Here is a 21986-nt window from a genome sequence, read left to right on the forward strand (position 1 = left end):
TTGGCCATTTGGAGTGTGAGGATGCCCTTCTTGTTTAAGAGAGGATGCCACCCACTTTCCAGAAGCTTCCCCGTATTCTGACAGAGGGAGATGCAGGAATTCTAGCCCCCTCACGCCCACCCCCTGCCAGCCCCACACACCTGGGCTTCGGCAGGAGGGGGCCGAGCCCTCACCTCCTGGACCCGAGCCCCCGAGATCCGGCTGTGAGTGGCTGGGGAGCTTGTGGGTGGCGCCCCAGCGTCCTCTCCTCGAGGTGAATCACCGTCGGAGCCGGGGGCCAGCTCGGAGCACTGGTGACGGCACAGCGGTTTATAGTTCATGATTCATGGATGGAGGGGCCGCATTATCCCAGCTAATTGCAGCGCTGGAGCCCAGGAATGCTGCGGTCAGAAGTAGGCTTAACTATGCAAACTGTCGGGGAACCGAGGCTGTGAAGCCAGTGCGGCCCAGGCAGCGGGGCCCAGCTCCGCAGCAGTGACCGGGGGCGGCCACGTGGCCCTCCTGGCGATGGGGGGGCCGTGCTGCGGAGGGGGCCTGTCCCCGAGGGTGAGTGCCCCTGCTTCCATCCCCTAGGGTGATGCGGCCGCAGAGGGGAGGGGGCCCAGCTGGGAGCTGGGCCGGTTGGGGTCTCCTCCTTGAGGCCACATGGGCTGTTGTGTTCTCTTCCCACGGAGATGGGCACGGGGACAGGGCGCCCAGCCTCCCGCTCCTGGGGGGTCATCAGGGGAAGTCCAGGGAGGTGGGGCCTGCTCCCTCCCCCATCTCTGGCCTGCAGGCCCCCTTCCCCCCATCTCTCCTGCAGACCCCCTTCCCCCCATCTCTCCTGTCTCTGTGTCCCCCGCACCCACCCTCCTTCATCTTCCCTCCCCTCCCCCGCCTCCTCTCCCAGCTCCCTGCCGAGGGACAGGTGACCTTGTTCCCAGTTGCTCTGCACTCCAGAGACTCCCGCGCCTCAGGCAGCTTGCACAGGGGACAGCGTGACCGGAAGGCAAGGCGTTCCAGGCCAGGGCTGGCCAAGCGCAGTCCCCGGGGGGAGGGGCAGCCCGTGCAGTCGGTGCCGGTTCCCAGACCCTGGCCGCCCACCCTGGGCCGGTGAAATCGCTTGACGGCTCACCCCGGTGCCGGTGCCATCCGGAGGGGCCGCGTAGCCCGGCCCCAGCTTGGGCTGAGCTTGTCCCTGCCTGCTGGGTGAGCGCGAGCGTGTTTGCCCCAAACCGCCACCCCGGCCGGGTGGGCCTCCAGCTTGCGGGTCGGTTGGACTTTCCCGGGCCGCCCAGGCCCGCGGGAGGCGGCCGCTTCCGCTCCGCTGGGGGCGGGATTGTGTCCAGATTTAGGGCTCCAGCAAGCAGATGTCCCTGATTCCCTGCCCAGTTTTGTGCTAAGTGGGCAGAGACCTATGGGAGGCTCGTCTAGGCCCACAGTCTCCCAGACACGTCCCGGGGGACGCAGTTCTCAGGAAGGCCAGGCCCCAGGGACCCAGCAAGCTGGGCTGCCGTTTTGGGAGACGAGAGACACGGCCTTCTCACGGGCCGTGATGCAGTGGCAGGGGAGAGCCAGCTCCCCGTCGGCACCGTCTGAGGCGGACCACACCAAAGGGACAGGAGGACATGGAAAATGTGAGTGTGAGTCAGTCAGACCCCAGGAGGTGAGAGGCTGTGTGGGGCTGACAGACCCCCCATCCGAGCGTTTCAAGCTCGGCTGCCAAGAATCAGGAAATGGTTACCAGAAGAGCAGCATTCGTGTGGCCTGGGCCAGCTCCAGCCACCACAGGAGGGGGCCCCGGGGGAGGGCAGACGGTGACCAAGTTCCAGTCTGTTTTGTCCTTCCATCCCAATGTCACCATTCTAGGTGATGCCACAGTGAACAGGACAGACGAGGTCCCCAGAGCTGTCACATCCACGTGGGAGAGGGACAGTGCACAAGTAAATTAGCGTGGTTATTTCAGGTGGTAGCAGCGGTTACAGACGGTAAGCTGGGGTCAGGAGGCGGCTGACAGGAGAGAGGGCAGCTTTTAGGGAGCTGACTCTGAAGGCTTCTCAGAGGAGGGATCCTTTGGGCTCCGACCTGAGCGATAAGAAGGAACTGGTCAGGCAGAGCTGGAGGGAGAGTCTCCCAGGCAGAGGACACAGTGAGTGCAAAGGCCCTGAGGTAGGAACAAGTGTGGCATCTTGCAGGAGGAGAAGGTGGGGATTAGGGAGGTAGGTGAGGTGGGCAGGGGGTAGATCGCCCGGCCTTGTGCCGTGGACCACTGATTTTATTCCAAGGGGCGGGACAGGATCGACTGACAGTTAAAACAGAGCCTTAGCTGCCTCAAGCAGGCATCTCCTTGCAGGCAGAACAGATGTCACGGGCGAGGGTGCTGAACGTTGCTCAGGTTCTGGGGACACATCTGTGTGCAGCGGAGCGCTGGTGAGTGTCTAACAACCAGCTTTCTGGGGGCGAAGCCCCGACTGTAGCGCGTGCCGATTACCATGGTGTAAACGCTCCCATCATGCTGATTCCAAGCCACCCACTGAACGTGGAATTGGGAAGGGGGCAAGGGGGCGTGCATAGCTCCTCGGGGGCCGGGACCATATCCTACTTCTGCCACGTGGATGCGGTGGCATACGAGAGCACAGATAACAGCCAAATGGAGTCAAGTAATTGGGAAGGGATGCATTTTGAGTACTTAGTACCATTGTTTTTATGATAATTTCTTTAATTGTAAAGTTATGCATTTCCAGTTTTAATAACGGCTGTTTTTAACAGCTAACCTGCAAAATTCCTGGAAACTGAAGTCTGCACTTGTGAGCTGGTACGCGCCGGCCCAACACACTTATATCTGTGTGTCTTATAAAGGACGCCCCTCACGGGGCAAGGCGGCATCCCCTGCCTGCCTTTTTTTTTCCAGGAAGCCACATGAACTGGATCAGAATGGTGGGGGCCGAATGTCAGGGAGGGGCTGCCAGCAACAGAAAACTCTTGTGTCTTGGTCCTGACCCCTGACCCCACTCCTCCCACCAACCGTGGGCTCCTGCGATCTTCCTTCCCCCACTGCCAAGAGATAGGGTGTCTCGAGGGCAGACCCCTCCTGGATTTGCTCACTGGAGGCACTCGGCACACAGTACATGCTCAGCAGAGTGTTTGTTGAATGAATGAGTGAGATTGTGCCGCAGTCGGTGTTGCTGGGTGTCGGGAAGGTCTCATCAGGCATTTAGAGCACTAAATCTCACCAGCTCCTCCCTGGATGGTTGGTACCACCTTTTCACTGGACTCTCTCCTCTCATTCCTGGAACCAATGGCCACCCCACCCTTGACCCGCGCTGCCGCATCGCCCTAAAACACAGCGTGGAACACATCAATCCTGCCCACCCTCTACCTTCTGAAAAAAGCCCTCAGGTGCTGTCAGGGCACCTCCCGTATTTCTGAGCACGGGCGTTAAAGCCAGTCAAGCTCTGCAGCCAAGTCCAGTATGTCATTCTGTAAGGACCGTGGGCGATTTCACGTCGGCATGCTTTTGCCTGAAGGAGTCCCCTCCCTGAAACGTCCCCTCTCATCCTTCTCCGCCAAAAGCCTTTGGAGATTCAACTCGGAGGCCTCGTACCTCATCCCCGCTGGTCAGGATGAATCACTGTCACACCTGCCACGTGCTGGGCCTTTTTAAAGTTTTCTTGTCCCTGCAGCCTCCGTTTGTCCCGTCCTAGCTCCGTAAGGTTGGGGACTGTATTTTCTGTGACTTGGTGTGCCCCATGGGGGCTCAGAGCGTGCTTGTGGAGGGAATGAACAGTTTGGCTTAACGGGGGTGAAGAGGAGCCTGTGGTTCCCCAGGGTGAGAGACAGAGCACCTGCCTGTAGGATCTTGCTCGGAAATGCTGTGTGACCTTCGGTGGGTTAACCTCTCTGTGTCTTCGTATGCTCTTCTGTAAAACAGAGGTAATGCCAGCGTTGTTGGGAGGATTTTGTGAACTGCAGGTATCAAATGAGGAGGAGAAACCCTCATCACGTGTTCGTTGTGCGTCATCCGCATTTGTTGTTTTTATTCGTATCACTTTCTGTGCAGCTCCCGGTCTGGGGCTTCAGCACAGAGCAGGCTCAGTTTGTCCAGCACTCAGTGCTCCGGAAGTAGGGGTCCCTCAGGGATTTGAACTGCTGGCTCTGGCTAACCGTAGATCCGGCCAGGTTCTCCTCAGAGCTGTGCTGTGGTTTGGGAGGGACGTTCACGACCAAGCGCTGGGCACGAAGCCCATTGTCAGCAGGACCGACGGCACGTCTGGAAAGCAAAGGTGAGCGTCGTCCTGAGCTCCAGAATCATTTGAGACGGTGGAGTCTGGCTTCTGCTTCTTGTCCCGTGTCCACAGGCATCCCCTGCTGCCAGCGGCAAGGGTCCTGGATGTGTTTCGTGAAACAGGGACCCCCGGAAGCCTTGCTTCTCACGGTGTGGTCCGGCGACCAACAGTATCTGGCGTCCCTGGGAGCTACCTAGAAATGCAGGGTCTCAGGCCTGCCCCAGACCCAAGGAGTGGGAATCTGCATTTTCCCAATATCCCCAGGTGGTTCGTGTGTGCATTTCAGTTTGAACAGTGCTAGTCGGGAGCAGGGGTGGGCAAACTATGGCCTGCAGGCCAAATCTGGCCCCCCACCCGTGTTTGTAAACAGTTTTGTTGGCATGTAGCCATGCTCACTTGTTTACACTTTAGCTGTTTTCAAGCTACAAACGGCAGAGTCAGTTGTTGCAAAAGAGACCGATGGACCAATGGTCCTAAAGTGTTTACCATCTGGCTCTTACAGAAAGTTTGCTGGCTCCTTGTCTTATGCTCTGGTCATCAAACCTTGCTGCCCATTGCAATAACCTGGGAACTTAAACACGCTGATGCCGGGCTCTCACCCTGAGATTCTGATGTGACTGGTGTGGGTGGGTCCTGGGCGTCGGGACTTCCCAGAGCTCCTCAGGTAATCTGTGTGTGCAGTTGTGAGAACAGTGGCTTTAAATTGCCCATGAAACCCAGCAAGTGCCGTTCTGCGATCCGCGACGGGCCTGAGATCAGAAGCGGAGCCCTAGTAGGTGTGAATTGTCCCTGAGTTAGCCGTCGCCGTATCTGCTGTCCTCTGACGTCGAAGGCTTTCGGGGACTGAGGTGGCTGACGGGGTCCTGGCAGTTGGGCCTCCCTCTCGCGCCGTCAGTCTCCCAGAGTGAGTGGAGCAAGCATCCCGACGACAGCCGCTCACCTCCTGTGCCCACCAGGAGGCCAGGCAGGTGGTCACCATTGTGCCTGGCGGTCCCTCCCAGTGGAAACCACGTTTAAGACCAGGACTGACCTGGGGTTTCTCCCTTTCATCCTTTTCCACTCGCATCACTCAGCTCGGGGCACACGGACACCTCTCCAGAGGGAGGTGGAGTTCAGGCCCCAGGAAACCGGGAGCCCGTCCACGGGGTTCTGTGCCATGGCTCCAGGGTGGCTCTGAAGTTGCCGTACCCACTTCTCCCAGAGGGTGGGGTGTGGGAGTCGCCTGCCCCTGCCCTGGGGTGTCAGGGAGAAGGTCACGGGGTCTGACCCCGGGATCACGCACCTGGGTGGGACACGACGGGAATAATGACCGGGTTCTAGTGCTGACTGGGACTTTGGACCCTCCTCACGAGACTGGGTGGGGCAGGCGGGGGGGTGGGTGGAGATGGCAGGAGGGAGAGAGGCCTGGGTGTAACCAGGGTCAACTCAGGCTCTGGGTTTGAATCCTGGCATTGCTGTTTCCCAGCTTTGGCAGTGCCTCAGTTTCCTCTTCTGTAAAATGGGAGAAAGATGGGGGTTGGTGAAGGAGATGAGGGAGTACATAAAACATGTGCCCGGCACATGGCACTTGGAGCTCTTTTTATTATTAATGCTGTGATGTGGATGATTATTCAGGGGAGGGGGTCGTTCTGGGCTGGCCCAGGCCCAGATCGGGACTCTAGGAATCTTGCAAGGGGGACGGGGTAGGCTAGGCAGAAAGGGGCAGGGATGCCCATAGCACCCCCATCTGAGGCCCAGGATGCTGACCAGGGTGTGGAGTTGGGTGAGACTCAGCGGGGCTTTGGGGGCGACAAGATCACGCCCGCTCCCCACTCTGAGACCCCCTTTTCCCTTGCTCTGAGACCGTGCAGCTTTGCCAGTCTGAACCTCAGTTTCTTCCTCTGCAGAATGGGAGCAGTGATCACTGCCCTTTTCCGCCCGAGGCAGGCTAAGGGCAGTACGTGGAATAGTATTGATGTTTGCAGGGCGCTCGGCGTGCTGCAGAGAAGGAGCAGCCCCCCTGGACGAACCCCAGGTCACTGTTACTGCTGGTTCTTTCATCTTTGCCTTTATCCTCAGGACTGCAGAGGGGCTGGGAGCTGGTCAATAGACTGTGCACAGCGCAGTGTCGGGCGTGTAGGAAGCTCTTGGGAAATGCTGGCATCTTCCGCAGTGGGGCTTTTTGAGGATTTGGAGGGGGACGGCGGCAGGAAGGCCCTGGGCAGGAGGGCGCAGGTGCAGACTCGCTGGGCAGCAGCCCTGGTCAGCTGTGCTGGCCGTGCCGGGGGCAGACAGTGGCCTGCTTGGCGGCCCACGGATGAGATTCCAGGGGGCCTGGAGACCCCACCAGCCTGGACCCAGGGGACAACAACAGCTGCTCCAGGAGGGAAGCCTGGAGTCGGCTGCTGGGAGGGACAGCAGGTAAAGCTTTGGAGTGAGGCTGCAGCCCAGCTGGGCGTTCTTGGCACCAACGGTGGTCTTAGGAGATGTCACGCTCCCTGCCGTTGGAAAGCCCCGGCCCTGCCCTTTCTGGCCCTGGGCGTCAGGTTCCTGGGTGTGCAGAAGCCGGGCACGTCTCACTGGTGGCCACAGCAGCCGTGCCGAGCAGCCCCCAGGGAGGGGGAACCCTCCTCAGTCGGCCGTGCCATCTCCCTCTGCTCTGGGTCCTGGTCTCTGGTCCCCCTCATCTTCTCCGCCCCAGCTCCCACCTGGGGGGCCAGCTCCAGCCGAGGCTCCACGTGTCAGGGGTGAGAGGCGGCCACAGCTCCCCGGCTGTTGGAAGTTTAGTGTTTCAGGGTTTGGGGTGGTGGTGAGGGACAGGCTAGTTCAAGGACACTGGGCCACCCGTCGGGAATTGACAGCAACGTAGCAGGGGATAGAGGGAGGCTGTTGCCCCCCTCCAGCCCCTCCTCTTACAGAATAGAGAGAAGGGGGCAGACCTGAGCCAGGAGGTTCCAGGGTGGACACAGCTGCAGCCTCGGGAAGCCCACGGTTCCCCGTGAATGTGCAGGCCCCCGCTGTGTGCCCCGGCGTCCACAGAATGCCTGTAGCTGGCCCCTGTGTTCAGCCGCATCGTGAGTCATAAATTAAAGCTACAGAGAGGGGCAGGGGGGGATTGGTGGTGGTGAGGTCACAAGCCAGGGCAGCCTGTGCCAGGGACTGGCTTGCGTTCCTGGTGTGGAGGAAAGATGGGGAGAAAGGGAACCGGGAACCCTCGAACCCCACCCTTACCTTCCCCGCGGGCTTCGGGTTTCTTTCTCCTTGGTTGGAGAATTGGTGTGACCACGCCCCTCAGTACACACTGAAAGGCTTTGCGGCGTGTTTGTTTTCATTTCACTTGGCTCAGTGGGATGGAAAGATGGTCTGGTTTGGCAGCTGCCCGCAAGGAGGACTTTGGGGTGGCCAAGAGAATCAGTGTGTGCCTTAAAAGAAATCAGGCTGGACAGAAAGGGTGACGGTGTGAGGAGGAGCTCCCACTTCCCCCCTGTCTTGGTGAGGGCAGTGTCAGCACCTGTCCCGCCCACTTGGGAAGGAGATGAAAGGAACAGGCAGGCCTGCAGGGTGGGGGAAGGGTGGCTGGTTTTGCTGTGAGCCCCTTTGATCTCTCCTGTCCAGCGGGGCCTGCTCTTTTCCCCTCTGAGGGCTGACTGGCGTGAGAGGAAGACCAGGCCCACGGCAGCAAAGGTGGACCCTCATCATAGCAGCAACCATCCTCACACGGGCCCCCGGGAACCTGGGGACAACACTTCCATCTGCCCATTTTACAGACGTGGAGACTGAGGCTTAGAGAGATGGCCTGAGCTTTGTCAGGCGCAGGCCGGCTGGGGCGTCAGGGTGTGACCCTGTTCACCATGTTCACCATGCTCTTGCCTGAAGCTGACCAGGGCCCCCTCCCTCCTGCCTTGGGGGCTTCCGCCCCACGTAAATACTGGTGCCGGATGCCAGCTCTGTAAGGGGTCTCTCATTTCAGCTTCCCCGCCCCTGGCTGAGGGGTCGGCAGGATTTCAAGGGGAAGAATCAGAGCACAGAGAGGTCAAGACCCTCATCCAAGGTCACACAGTCACCAAGTGAAAGAGGCCAGGCGTCTGACACTAGCAGTTTCTATACCTCACCCCGTGACTCCTGCCTCCCCTGCCCAGCTCACATCACAGGGGGGGCTCTGGGTTCCGAGCCCTGCTCCCCGCAGCGTCCTCTGCCGGCGGCCTCTTCCGGGCCGGCGCCGCTAGGTCCCCGCTCCTCTCCCAGCTCGCTGGGCCCAGGTGCAGAGCCTCACCTGCCTCACTGTTTTCCTCTCCCTCGCCCTCCCCTGGGACCCGGCAGCAACAGCAGCAGCAGCAGATGCCCCGCAGCAACCAGGAGGAGAAAGATGAGAAGGAGAAGGAGAAGGAGGCCGAGAAGGAGGAGGAGAAGCCGGACGTGGAGAATGACAAGGAGGAACTGATCAAGTAAGGCTGCCCGGCCGCCCAGCAGGGGCCTGGCCGCGGCCCCCGGGTCGGGGGTGGCAGGGCCGGGGTCCGGGCTTAGCCTGAGCCGGGGCCCGCGGACGGCCCTCTGTAAGGGGGTGTGAGGATGCGGCGTCTACGCATCGCCTGCCTTGAAGGGAGGCGTGTTCTGCTCTGCCTGTCCCCGACAGCCCCCCTTCCGGAAGCCCGCTCCTCTCTCTCCTCCCGCCCGCCCGCCCGCCCTTTCTCGGAGCCTCTGGAGACCTCGGAGACTGATAGCTCATTTGAGCTCCACTCCTGAGCGAATAAATCCAGGCAGTGACTCTGGAACTCTTTGCCTCCTCTCCTCCTCCTCCTCCCCCTCCTCGGCCGAGTCTCCTGAGATGCTGGGAGCGGGAGGTGGGGTCAGAGGCGCTCGCTGCTCACGGAAGGACTAGGTATGCAGGCAGGCGGCAGCCCTCACCTTGAGAATTACCGCTGTCAGTGTGAGTTCTTGCAGATCAAGGCACAGCCTCGCCTCAGGGTCGGGGTGGGGGGGGCGGCGCCCACCGACAGCCTCCCGTGCCTGCCAGGGGCGGGAGCGCAGCCAGCTGGAGATTCACTCCGAGGAAGGGGGAGTGGGCACAGCTTAGCGCCAGGTACCTGGAGTGGGCTCAGGAATGTGGCTTCTGAGAACATCTGGCTTCGTTACCCCTGGTCTCCCAGACGCTCCTGCGAGGCCCTTCAGGAAGATGAATGGAAGGCGGGGGTGATAAATCTGAGCAGCCCCGCAGTAAACTCTCCTGAGTCGGCTTCTGAGAAAGTCCCGGCCCCAGCTATTGAGGTCACATGCTCCCCACACGCCTGGCTCGGCCTGCATAAGACCGGCAGGAAACTTTCCTCTTGCGTTTTCTGCAGGACACAGTGGTTCATGATAATACTGAAGGCAAAGTCAGTGTCATTTATAGGGCCCCTTGGGGGACGTCTCCTCTTTGGGGAGTAAAGTGGCCTGAAGAGTGTACCAGCCTGCACCCCCATGCCGTTAATCCAGTAATCTTGCAGACGGAGAGCGGAGAGCACCTCTGTTTGGTGTATAAAATGGTCTTGCAGATAGTCACCAGCCCACACCCCTACTTGGTGAATAAAATAGCCGGTCAGTTAACTCCCAGCCCACGTCCCTGTTAGGAGAATAAAGCAGACAACAGCTACCAGCCGTACTCGCTCGTCTGGTGAATAAAGGAGCCTTGCAGATTGCTACCAGCCAGCCCTCACCCCAAGCTTTTTCCCCCTTTCCTACCCTCTGATGAGTAGAAAATCGCTGGCAGCCAGCGCTCGTCTTGCTTAGGAAAAAGCAGGTCTCTTGAAACTGCCATCTAGGTTCCTGGCTCCGGTGAAACCATCCCTGTCTCCCCTCCCTGGCCTTTAGGGAGAAGACGGATGACACCTCTGGGGAAGACAACGATGAGAAGGAGGCAGTGGCCTCCAAAGGCCGCAAAACCGCCAACAGCCAGGGAAGACGCAAAGGCCGCATCACCCGCTCAATGGCCAACGAGGCCAACAGCGAGGAGGCCATCACCCCGCAGCAGAGCGCCGAGCTGGGTGAGTCTCGGGCTGGGGAAGGGGCGCCGCAAGCACAGCAGGCTCAGAATCCCAGCATTAGCTGCACACTCGCTGTGTGACCTGGGGCGAGTTCCTTAACCTCTCTGTGCCTCAGTGGCCTGCCTCATCGGCACTGCGGTTGCCTGTAATGCCTGTAACCGTGGGGTGAGCGTTTTAGTGACTTTGTGTGTAGGAAGGGCCTAGAACAGTGCCTGGGGCATGGGAAAGGCTCACTGGCTGTCAGCCGTGCTTATTCCAGAGCTGGAGGGTTCACATAAAATTCCAGATCACCAATTTGGTTTTGTTTTTCACTCAGAAGATCTGGCCTTGGGACTTCCCTGGTGGTCCAGTGGTTAGGACTCTGCTCTTTCAGTGCCAAGGGCCTGGGTTCAATCCCTGGTCGGGGAACTAAGATCCCGCAAGCCGCCGAAAAACCACCCCTTTTTGCGGGATCTTAGTTCCCCGACCAGGGATCAGACCCACGCCCCCTGCAGTGGAAGTGTGGAGTCTTAACCACTGGACCGCCAGGGAAGTCCCTGTACCTTCATTTCTGTGGGCCTCAGTTTCTCCTTCTGCTAGTGGGTGCCCACCCCCAGGTGCTCTGAGCCTCACGCCCTACCCCAAGGGGGAAAACAAAAGAGAGAAGAATTGAGTAGCAGTTCCCAAGTTCGGCCACAGGGGGGCAGCCGGTGTGTGCTTGCTGTCTGTAGCATTTTGGCCGTTTGGGGCCTGCCCTCCGGCGTGTGCGGGAACCCCGACCCGTGGCCTGCGTGTTCAGGCTGAGGCCCCAGCCACCTGGATGTCTTCCCAGGGTGGGCGTTGATGGAGGTGATGTTTCCTGTCTCACAGACGCCCCCCTCGTCCACACCCAGGATTTGTGCCAGGCACCTCTTCCTTCTCCCCGTGGGAGGTCATTGGTACCCATTTCATAGATGGGCTGTTTGAACCTTAGAGAAGGGATGTTGCCTCTGTAAAGTCCGAGTCAGTTGGGGTTCAAACCCAGCCCGCTGGCCGCAAACCCCGTGCAGCTCCTGTGGGCTGGTGCCGGAGCGCCCGGAGACCCAGGGCAGGTGGGTTCCCTTCAGGAGTGCACTGGCGCACCTGACTTCTGGGGAAGCTCTTCTGGGCTCCAGGCTGACGTTGGGGCCGCATGGCGGAGTGGAGAACACAACCCCAGGCCCTCTGATGGGCACCTCCCACCCCAGGCTCCGCTTCCACAGCCTGCCTCTGGGGGTCCCGTGGGAGGAAAGGGGAAAGCTGGCCATGGCAGCAGGGAGCGGGGGAGCTGCCCGAACTTTCCTCTGATGGTCAGCGGCCTTTACCAAGTGCATACTCTGTGCGTAGCGCTGTTCCAGGCACTGAGTCCGTGAAGCTGACGTCCCTCACGCTCGCCCCCCTCACGACGTCTTAAGCGACTTTCAGGGGAGAACGGGGGCTCCCGTGTAGGGGAACTCGGAGGAGAGGCTCAGAAACAGCCACAGCAGACACTCGGCCAACTCCCCCAACTCCAAGGCAGCTGTGTTCCTTCTCAGTAACACGGGAAGCCTCATCCTTGTACCTCATGAGTCAGGGGAGAATACAATAATCACCCTGTAGAGCAGGGCCCTCCAGCAGGGGACAGGTGGCCATGTCTGGAACCGTTTTTGATTGTCCCAGTTGGAGTGGGGGATCCTGGCACCTAGTGGGTAGAGGCCAGGGCTGCTGCTCAACACCCCACAATGCCCAGGGCAGCCCCCATGATAGGGGATCGTCCGGCCCCAGTGGGTCCACGCTCAGGTGAGGTCCCTGCCCATCTGAAGCTCACGTCCCTCCTCATCTCCCCCCGCCTTCACGTGGTCACCGTGCTCCCAGCCGAGTGCATACAGAGGCTGGTCAGGGTCCAGGCCCTGGCCCGCCTCAGCGTCCCCCTCTGTAAAACAGGGTGCCTGCATACCCTCCACCCCAGCAGGTGCCCCGAGTAGCCAGAGGCAGAGAAAGCGCCCCGCTCCAGGCTGCTGCCAACACGCTGTGTCTTCCTTTCCAGCTTCCATGGAGATGAACGAGAGTTCTCGCTGGACCGAAGAAGAGATGGAAACAGCCAAGAAAGGTGAGGGGTTTCTGGCTGCTCTAATCGCCCTCGTTGGGCATCCGGGTCCTGCAGCTCGTGTGGTGGGGAGGAGGTTGGCCTGTGCCCTTAAACGGGGCTGTGGTGTGGTCTGCAGGGGGCAAGCTCCGCTTCTGGGTGTTCTCGGATTGGCCACGTCTCCTCGGAGCCTGTTTTGTCCTCCAGAAAATGGGTCTGTGTGGCCATGTTGTCGGTGTACGGCTTCTGTGGCCACTGGGGCCAGCACGTCGTGGCCTTGCAGACAGAGTGGCGGCAGAGCACCTGGGTGCCTTGGGAGGTGCAGAGCCTGCTGGCGGCCACCGCGGCAGGGTCACGGGGTCAAGCTGTCCCCCTTCGCTGCGCCGTCTCCCTGCGCTGTGGTGCTGACCCCACGTTCTCTGTAGAAGCCACCAGCACATTCATTGTTCACTGGAGCCAGAATGGCTGGGCCCTTGACTTCCTGGCTCAGTGACCGATCTCTGGGCCTCAGTTTCCCCATCTGTGAAAAGAGAGGGGTATCCGGGTTGGCCAAGAGAAGCCAGAGGTAACAGGCACTGAGGGTCCCAAGGATGGCCCAGTGTCGATCCCCCGGCCCCCATCTCTGGGAGATGCTTCAGCTGCCCCTCCCTCTCCTGTGCTCAGTGCGGGGGCCGTCAGCCTAGCTCAGCGCCGGCAGGAAGGCCAAGGCTGGGGTGGCATCTGAGCCCCATTTTGCCTGCTTGCTCTCATTCATCTTGACCCCAGCCCTGAGAGGTGAGTCTTGTTTCCGGCTGCTTTGCGGACGCGGGAGTGAGGAGCAGAGGCCGAGGACGGCCCGGGCCTGGAGCTGGTGACCTGGGCCTCCCGGCTGTCGTCCCCAAGGTCCTGCTGAGGCCCCACTGCTGACGTGCAGCTTCTTTGTGCCCAGAGCTCCAGGTCATGACTCAGGGAGGGAGCAAATGGCCTTTCTGATGAAGGACCCAGGTGCACAGGGACGGTTGTGAGCGAGGACAGCTGGGCCTGGAGGCTGAGACCTTGGACCATGGGCTGCCTGCCCTGCCCACCCCCTCCCCTCCCCCTGCCCCGGGAAAGGGTGCCTAGGGGCCTGAGGGTCTGGTCCTGGTGTTTCAGAAACTGACCAGGAGCAGCCCCAGACCTGATCAGGCCCCCTACGTGGGGCCGGGCCCCTCCGCTCAGGGCTCCTGTCCGGGCACGCTGTCCCTCGGAGGCTCCAGACCTCCTTCCTCCAAGCTCCCAGCCCTCTGGTGAGGCCGGCCTGGAGGAAGGGCCGGGCTGGACCCTCAGCCTCATTCAGAAGAGGAGGCGCTGCCCTGCTTCCTCTCGCAGGTGAGGTCCTATTTTCAGCGTCTCAGAGGAGCACTGAGTGGGGCCTGTGGGCATAGTCTCTGGCTGCCAGGGGACAGTGGGTGCTGTCAGCCCCCGAAGGGGGCCACGTCGTCCTTTTCTTCTCTCTTCTGTGTCTAGTTTGTGGTTTTTGGCATGGATTCACCATGGGGTGCAAAAGAGGCTTTATTTGAAAATGTGTGATTTTTTTTCCCCCTTTAATTTTGGTGAAATACATATAACGTAAAAATCTACCATTTTAATCATTTTAAAGCGTACAATTCAGCGGCATTAAGTACATTCACAGCGTTGTGCAGCCATCACCACTCTCTAGTCCCAGAACTTTCTATCACCCCAAACGGAAACCCCGTACCCATTAGCAGTCATTCCCCATTCTCCCCAAGCCCTGCCAACCTCTGGTGCCCCCTATTCCGCTTTCTGTCTCTATGGATTTGCCTGTTTAGGACTTCGGCGTGAATGGAATCATATAACATATGCCCCTTTGTGTCTGGCCTCTCTCAGCATCATGTTGTTGAGGTCCATCCGTGTCGTAGCCTGTGTCAGCACCTCATTCCTTTTTATGGCTGAATTGTATTCCTCCGTGTGGACAGAGGAGTTCTATTTATCCATTCATCCGTTGCTTGATGGACACTTGGGTCGTTTCTACCTCTTGGCTATTGTGAGTAATGCTGTTGTGAACATTTGTATAGAATTACATGGTTTTTTTAACCACACGTGAGACCCTGGGATCTCAGCCACCGGCAGTGATATTGCCCGGGGACCCACCCACCAGGGCCGTGAGGGGCTCCACGCGCACGTCCCAGGGCTGCCAGCCTGTGCTGTGTCTTCTGTCGTCATGACAGCCCCATCCCCAGCTCCCTCCCAGTTGCCCGGGAACCGGGAGTCGGCTGAGTCAGAGGCTGCCCTCTCTCTTCCTTTGGGAGACGGCTGGGGATGACTCACCCACCGGCTGAGACGGGAGTGTGCCCCACTGTCTCAAGGTTGAACCCTCAGTGGCGGCAGCGAGCTCATCCTGGGTCCTGCCCGCGGAGACGGCAGCGTGCGAGTCCCCCCGGGGACCGTGCACGCCGAGGCCCTGCTCAGTGACATTTGTGATGATGTGATGAGCGCCAGTGTGCTTGTCCGCCGTGAATTATAGCAATCTGGACAATTACCGCTCAGGGTGGCCGCTAATGGCTGCATGTTCCGGGCGGCGGGAGGGGGTCGGGGCCGGGAGGCAGGTGCTGGCAGCCCCCAGGACTCCTCCTCCACAGTGGGCGGGGGTGGAGGGACTAGGAATGTTCCAGTGCCCCCGGCCCGCAGAAACCCAGGAAGGTACCCAAAACCCAGCTGTGCCCGAGACACATGGTACCCACCCACCCTCCTACCCATTTACATCGACCCAGTGCCTCACCCTGTGCAGGGCAGGGGTACCCAGAGATGAGCCAGCCCTGGTCCCTCCCTCGGGGAGCCCAGGAAGTGAGCAGCCAGGTGTCCTCAGGGCCTTGGGACCACTGAGCCTGCCCCAGGCATCCCAGGAGACTTCCAGGAGCCAGGCCTAGAAGGATGAGCTGCAGAGGGTCCCCCGTTCCCAGAGAGAAACTGGACCTCAGCCTCTGGACCTTTTAGCTCTGTGACCTCAGGCAAGCTAGTCAACCTCTCTGTGCCTCAGTTTCCTCATCTGTACAATGGGAATTAGAGTATCACCCACTGTATGAGTTTCCTGGGGCTGCCGTAACAAAGTACAAACTTAGTGGCTTAAAAACAACAGAAATGTATTCTCTCCCAGTTCTGGAGACCGTGAGTCCGAAATCAAGGTGTGGGCAGGGCTGGGTTCCCTCTGAGGGCTCCAGGGGAGGGTCCTGCCTCTCCTCCTCCAGCCTCTGCTGTTGCTGGCAATCCTCAGCGCTCCTTGGCTTCTAGACATTCCAATCCCTGCCTGCGTCGTACATGGCTGTCTTCCCTCTCTGTGTCTCTGTCCAAATTTTCCTCTTCTTATAAGGACCCACCCTAATCCAGCATGACCTCATCTTAACTCGATCACATCTATAAAGACTTTTTTTCCAAATAAGGTCACATTCACAGGTTACAGGTGGGTGGACGTGAAATTTGGCGGCGGGTGGGGAGCACTGTTTAATCCAGTGACAACCACCTTTGTGGGGTTTTGGTGAAAGAAAACAGAAGCGCTTACAGGGGTGGTGACTTAGACACTCTGAGTTCCCTGCCACTGTTTGTAATGATAACCAGCTCCTCAGCCTTGTGACCCTGGCCTGGCCCATCCCTGTCTTGGCCTCGTTCTCCCTCGTCCTCCAAAATGAGGCTGGGATGCCATCACCGAGGGGCATTGTAAGAGTGGCATGAGCCATATTCGTGCAGTCCTTGGTATACAGTACGTGCTCAGAAGCGGCAGGCCTGCAGTTCAGCACACAGACTCTGGAGCCTTTCTTCCTGGGTTTGAGTGCCGGCTCTGTCCCTTGTGGGTGTGTGACGCTGAGCAGTGCCTGCACTTCTCGGGGCCGCGGGGAAGGGGGTTGGAGGTGAGTGGCCTGCTGAGCAAGTGTAGAATGACATTTGGAGGTGGTTTCACAGCGCTGGGGAAGGGCCCTTGGGCTGACACCCAAAGCACGAAATAACATTAAGTCACACTATCAAGTACTTGTCGGTACGCCTGGGTACCAGGTACAGCTAAAGGCGTTATATATATCAAGTCACTTCATCCCCACTAACCTTATGAGGCAGATGCTACGACTAGTTTCTTTATCCAGATGATGAAATTGAGACCGAGAGAGGTTAAGTGAGCTGCCCAAGGTCACACAGCTGTTGATTGGTGGAGCTGGGATTTGAACTCACGCACTCTAGTTACAGAATGGGAATGGGGCTGGTGTGAGGTTTGGATGAGTGAGTCCATGGGCCTGGCTACTATTAATCAGATAACGAGAGACGGAAGGGCCTCCCAGCAAAGGAATAGCATGTGCAAAGGTCCTGTGGCAAGGGCAGCGTGGTCAAGTCAGAAGCTATTAAAACCCAGAGAACGAGCGGAAGAGAGGCAAGGAATGGAGAGGCCGTCGGGAGGGCCACCCCTCACCCCCCGGCCTTACCAGCTGTAGGATAGAGTGTGGCTGATACTCTGAGAGCATGGGGAAGACCGTTGCATGGGGAGGAGTGGGACAGGGGACAGGATAGCTGCAGGGTTCCAGGTTGGCAGGTGGGGGCACCTGCTCCTTCCTTTGTGCTTGGAGCCAGGGCTGCCTGTCCTGGGGCTCATACCAAGTGAGGACTGAGCATGTGCAGGGCAGCCTCAGGGAGCTGGCCGCCTGCCCTCGGGCCCAGCGCCATGCTGGGCAGGCACTAGGCTGGGCTGTGAGGCTCTAGTTCCCCTGGGAAAGGTCAGCCTCGCCTGGCTTGCAGTCTCGACCCAGCTGTGTGGGAGGCCCAGGGCTCTGCTGGCAGCTCCTCCTGGTCCCCAGCCCCCTTCTCTGGCGGACAGGGCGCCAGCTGTGGAGGGGGCAGGGAAGCCCCCGGGCACACCATTCCAGACCAGAAATAGGCACTGGCCCAGCTCCTGGCCGCCAGCCCCTCCCTGGCCTCGAGTGGCCTGCCTGGTGAGGAGGGAGAGGGCGAGGTGTGCGGCCCCAGAGTAGGGTGCTGCAGGGACCAGGCCCTGGTGGCCTGTCGGGCCGGATGGAGCCCAGGTGGACCCCGAACTCTCCCCCAGTAACTCCAGGCTGTCTCTGCCTGCAGGACTCACCCCCTTTCATGGGGACCGAGGGAGAAACCACTAATTGCTTTGCACCTCCAAAACGCTTGTTGTGCACACTGGCTGGTTTAATTAGTTTTTACGGATGAAGAGTCTGAGGCTTGGGGAGGGGAGGTGTGAGTCCCCAGCGCTGGAACTTGGAAATGCGGGGCCTACCATCCACGTGTCTGTCATCAAAGCCTCATGCCGTCCTCACTGCAGGGACCAAGGGAGAGCGATGGCCTCTGTGCTTGGACAGCCGTGCACCTGCCCACCGGCGCTCACGACGGGCAGCGTGGCGCTGTGGTTAGCGCACAGGGCTGGCGGCTGAGGCACCAGGGTTCGGGGTGCTGCGTCACTTCTGAGTATGGGCATCAGGGAGGGCCCAGCAGGAGACGGGGCCAGCGCCTGGAGTGGGGACTGAGGACGGTTGATGTACAGGAGCGGGGCGGCCTTAAAGGTTGTTAGAAGGGACCCTGCAGCATCCCAGGGCTGGCATCAGTGGGGAGCTGTCGCCACCTCCGGCTGGAGAGAGACTGCTGGGCTTTGTCTTGGGTGCGCTCTCCCCCGACCTGGATGCTTCTGACGTGTGGGAAACAGGCCACTGTGATGGTTCAGGAGGAGGAGAGAGTCGGGGTTTCTGCATGAACTCAGGGGACAGCCAGACACCAGGGCAAGCTCCAGGCCACTCTCTTGTTCCTTGTCAGCACCCTGGAAGGTAAAGTCAAGCATCTCCCAGCCCGCCTGCGCTCCCAGGAGCAAAATCCGCACATGGGCCTTCAAGCTGGTGCTTCCTCAGGGAAAGAGACCCCTGGCAGGTTACACAGCAGCGATGGTGTCTGTTACCACGTCGTGGCTGCTGGCCGGTTCCAGCATTTTGCACGAATGATATTACTTAATCCTCCCAAGGGACCCTCAAGGCGAGTTCTCCACATTTGCAAACACACGTGTGCGTGCACACACACATATGCACACACACGCACACATGGCTTCTGCTTTGCAGATGGGAAAACTGAGGCCCAAGGGGCAGTGAGCTGGAGCTTGCCCAGCAAATAACGTAGAGCTGCTTGGCCCTGGGAGCAAACCACTTGGCTGTGCTCTATGGGAAAACTTGACATTGAACACATAACACGGCATTTTTCCCAAAGTGGTAGGGTATCAGGTCGCACACAGGTGATTTTTTTTTTTTTTTTTCATCTTAATAGGTGATCATGTATTGGGAGATCATTGGCTTTGATCATGTATTGGGAGATCACATCGTCACTGTGATTTGCAGATGTAATAGCTGAAGCTGAGGCTAATGTAGGCACCGAGGCTTATTTTGAAAAGAGTAGACGGAAAGAAAAGTTAACTTGGACTTACTTGGAAGGTAAGTCCAAGTTCAGGTGTGAAGTTGTCTGGCGGGAGTGTCAGAGGTTCAGACACACAGTAGGCTCCCGGCAAGGTCGCCAACCAAGGGCTGGGTCCAAGTCAGACCCACCCAGGGCTTGGAGTTTCCAAAATAAGGAAGTGGCATGACTCAGGACTAAGTCTGCTGGATTTTTCCCCCCTCCTTTGATAGTGTTTTAGGCAGAAAATCTTGTTTTGCAAACTGGAGTTTCTCTTGGTAAGTGGCATTTGGCGGGAGGGGTGTGGATATGTCCCTCTTGTAGGCGGCCTGTGCTTCTTCATGAGGGGAACAGAAAACTTCAGGACTGCACAGGGCTGGCTGGGGTAATGGGGAGCGAGTGTTTCCTGGGGGGGGGGGGGCGGGGGCGGACGCTGGTTTCCAGAGGGAGCAGCTGTGACATTCCCAGGATGCAGATGGATGTCAGCGTGGTGACTGCAGGTGCTAGAAAGACTCCTCCTCCCCCCAGGTTATCAGAACTCGCCCGTGGCGGGGTGGAGGTTGGCTATTGGTGCAGGTTCGAAGACCCCAGAGGTGAGAGCTGCCTACAGCAGGGACCCTGAGCGGGTAGCAGCGTGCGGAGGGACATAACAGGGAGGCCTTTCTGGGGGCCAGTGTACGTGAGCTGAGGGGGGTGAGTCACTGCTCCCGTGAGAAGAGTTCGTCCCAGGCCCCCAGACAGTGTATGGGAAGCTCCCCACCGAGGGTCGCCAGGACAGCCAGAGTGGCCTGGCCAAGCCTCCACAGGCCACCACGCAGAGAGACCCCTCTCACTGCCACCTCTGCGGCCACCCCCTGCCCCTTCACCTCATTCTGCGCTCCAAGTCTGTGACTCAGACCTCCTGGCTTGACTTCCTGTCTTGGTCAATTTCACTTCCTAGTTCCCGCCTCTTGACACTTCAGAACGAAACTCCTTCCTTAGAAATTAGAAGTGAGGTCAGGGAATCCAGACCACAGGGGATGTTGGCAGAATCTGCCGTCTGGGGCACCGGCACAGAGTGTGTGTGGACGTGCTCCTGGTGTGAGAGGCGGGCACTCCCTCACGTCTCTTCTGGGGAGGGTCCAGGACCCCCCGCAGGGATGAACTGCTCAGCTCCCTCCTCTCTTTGGAGCTCCTAATTGGGAGCCCCAGAGAGGCAGCAGAGATACCTGGGGGGATGCCCAGAGGGCTCCCAAACCCAGATACCCAGGGTGTCTGGAACTTCGTTCATTTGCCAGATGCCTCCTGCACGCCCAGCGGTTGTGGGTGCAGAGACACGGCTGTCCATGAGCAGTGGAGCCAAGGAGCTAATTTCAGGGGGTGAGAAGTGCTCTGGAGATAGCAACACCCCGTGATGGCAGGGTGGCTGGGAGGACGACTGTGGAGAGCGTGGTCAGGGAAGGCTTCTCTTGAGGAGGTATCACTTGAAGCTGAGAACTGAAGGAAGACAGAAGGAGATCTGTGAAAAAGCCATGCAGGCAGCAGGGACAGTGAGTGCAAATGTCCTGGGGCACATCCAAGGGCTGGGCAGAAAAGGTCCCAGTGGCTGGAGCGAGGGGAGAGGTAGGAAGCAGGCTGGACAGCGGGGCAGGACTGGCTCTGCAGGGCCTCATGCACCACGCTGAGGCCTTTGGATTTTATTCCAAGAGCTTTGGGTCATCATTGGAAGATTTGAAGCAGAGGAGTGACACGATTGGATTGGCATCCTTAAAAGCCGTCTTGGGCCTCCCTTGCAGAGAACGGATCATGGGACTCAGGCAGGACGTCCCGGATCCCTGATGTGGTTGGGATCTGTTGCCTGCCCTGGAGGGTGTGCCCCAGGGCCCAGGGCGAGGGCTGGGGGCAAAGCAGGGGTATCGGGGTGCTTCAGAGACCTGTGGCCTGTCGTTCCTTGGGTCTTCTTGGGTAGGATGGAAAGGCTGAGGGCTGAAGGGACAAGCAGGTCAGTGACCCCGGAGTTGGAGAAATCGGTCGTGACCTGGATCTCACTCCAAAGTTCAACTCAGTTAACTTTCAACCTCCTGGGAGCTGCCTGGGGCGTCCATAGCAGGTGTTTGTATGGGGCGCGGGCTGACCCAGTCGTCACGGGTATCTCAGAGAGGGAAGAAAGAGGCCGCTGTAGTAGTCCCAAGACCCTCGGGGAGCAGAGAGGCCCTCTGACGGCTCCAAACCCTTCCCCCCATCCTCAGGGGTTGGAGGTCTCAATCGCACTTGGAAGAGTCCCCTCAAATTCTAAGCTTCCTCCTAGAATGCTAGGCTAGCCCTGCCCACCCACTGCCCCCTTCCAGCCCATCCAGACCTCCAGAGTCCCCCACGGAGGGCCTGGCCACCACGGCAGCATCAGGGCTGGGAGGGGGGCAGACCACAGGTGGAACCAGCGCAGGGGAATGACAGCGGAAGAAGCTGTTTGCTCCCGGCTGCCGGCTGCCGGCTGCCGGCTGCCGGGGTGGAGAAGCTCTGTTTTTCTGAACCCTCATCTGTTCTTACCGCTGCTGACGCCGCTACCGCCACGGATGGGGAGAGAGGGAGGGGGAAGCCAGTGCCAAGTTGGCCCGCCCCTTCCGAACCTGGGCTTCTGCCACGCTCCCCCGCCCGCTCCCGCGAGCCTCCGTCTGGAGGTCACATTCAGCCCTGACGCGTCTCGCTGGGTCAGGCAGCAGGAAGATCGGACGAGCCCTGGCGCGTAGCGCGGCTGCCGGGGCGCTGCTGCCCGAGAGGCTCTGGGGTCTTTGGATTCTGCCCCGCGGGGGCGTCGGGGGTCCGGGGGCTGAGCGCCCGTGCTGGGCACATTGGTGCCCAGAGGAGCCGCTGACACTGTGCTCCCTGGTGACGCCTGGCACAGCCGACACCTTCCCACCGCCCGCCCGCCCGCCCGCATCGGCGAAGGGCACCTCGCACACCCGCAGCTGCGGGGGGCGGGGGGGGGGGACGGCTCAGGGGCGGCGGCACCAGAGCTGCTTCCCCGCCCTCCGGGGAGCCAGCCTCCGCCTGCCGCCCTCCCACCGCCCGGCCCCTCCCTCCTCCCTCCCTCCTCCCTCCTCCCTCCCTCCTCCCTCCTCCCTCCCTCCCTCCCTCGCGCCGTTGGACGAGAAGGATGTGAGGCCGAGCTGAGCCGCCAGCAGACGCCAGCCAGCAGCCGTGCGGAGCCGGCACCAGGGCCGCCCAGCCTCCCGCCTCCCAGCCCGCTGCTCCCCGCTCCGATCCCTGGAACAT

The 21986-nt window shown here is 59.8% G+C and overlaps 1 protein-coding gene across 27 annotated transcripts in view; it reads left to right on the forward strand.

The window, feature by feature from the left end:
- The window catches only part of NCOR2 (nuclear receptor corepressor 2), a 221607-nt gene that overhangs the window by 140821 nt on the left and 58800 nt on the right, over nucleotides 1–21986 (forward strand). For all 27 annotated transcript variants that reach the window (XM_068562668.1, XM_068562667.1, XM_068562663.1 and 24 more), the window contains 3 exons: nucleotides 8565–8689; nucleotides 10092–10264; nucleotides 12288–12350. In XM_068562668.1, the coding sequence (XP_068418769.1) occupies nucleotides 8565–8689; nucleotides 10092–10264; nucleotides 12288–12350 (361 nt within the window). The remainder of the gene's footprint in view (nucleotides 1–8564; nucleotides 8690–10091; nucleotides 10265–12287; nucleotides 12351–21986) is intronic.

This window comes from Eschrichtius robustus, chromosome 14, assembly GCF_028021215.1.
Source record: "Eschrichtius robustus isolate mEscRob2 chromosome 14, mEscRob2.pri, whole genome shotgun sequence".
Lineage (NCBI taxonomy): Eukaryota > Metazoa > Chordata > Mammalia > Artiodactyla > Eschrichtiidae > Eschrichtius > Eschrichtius robustus.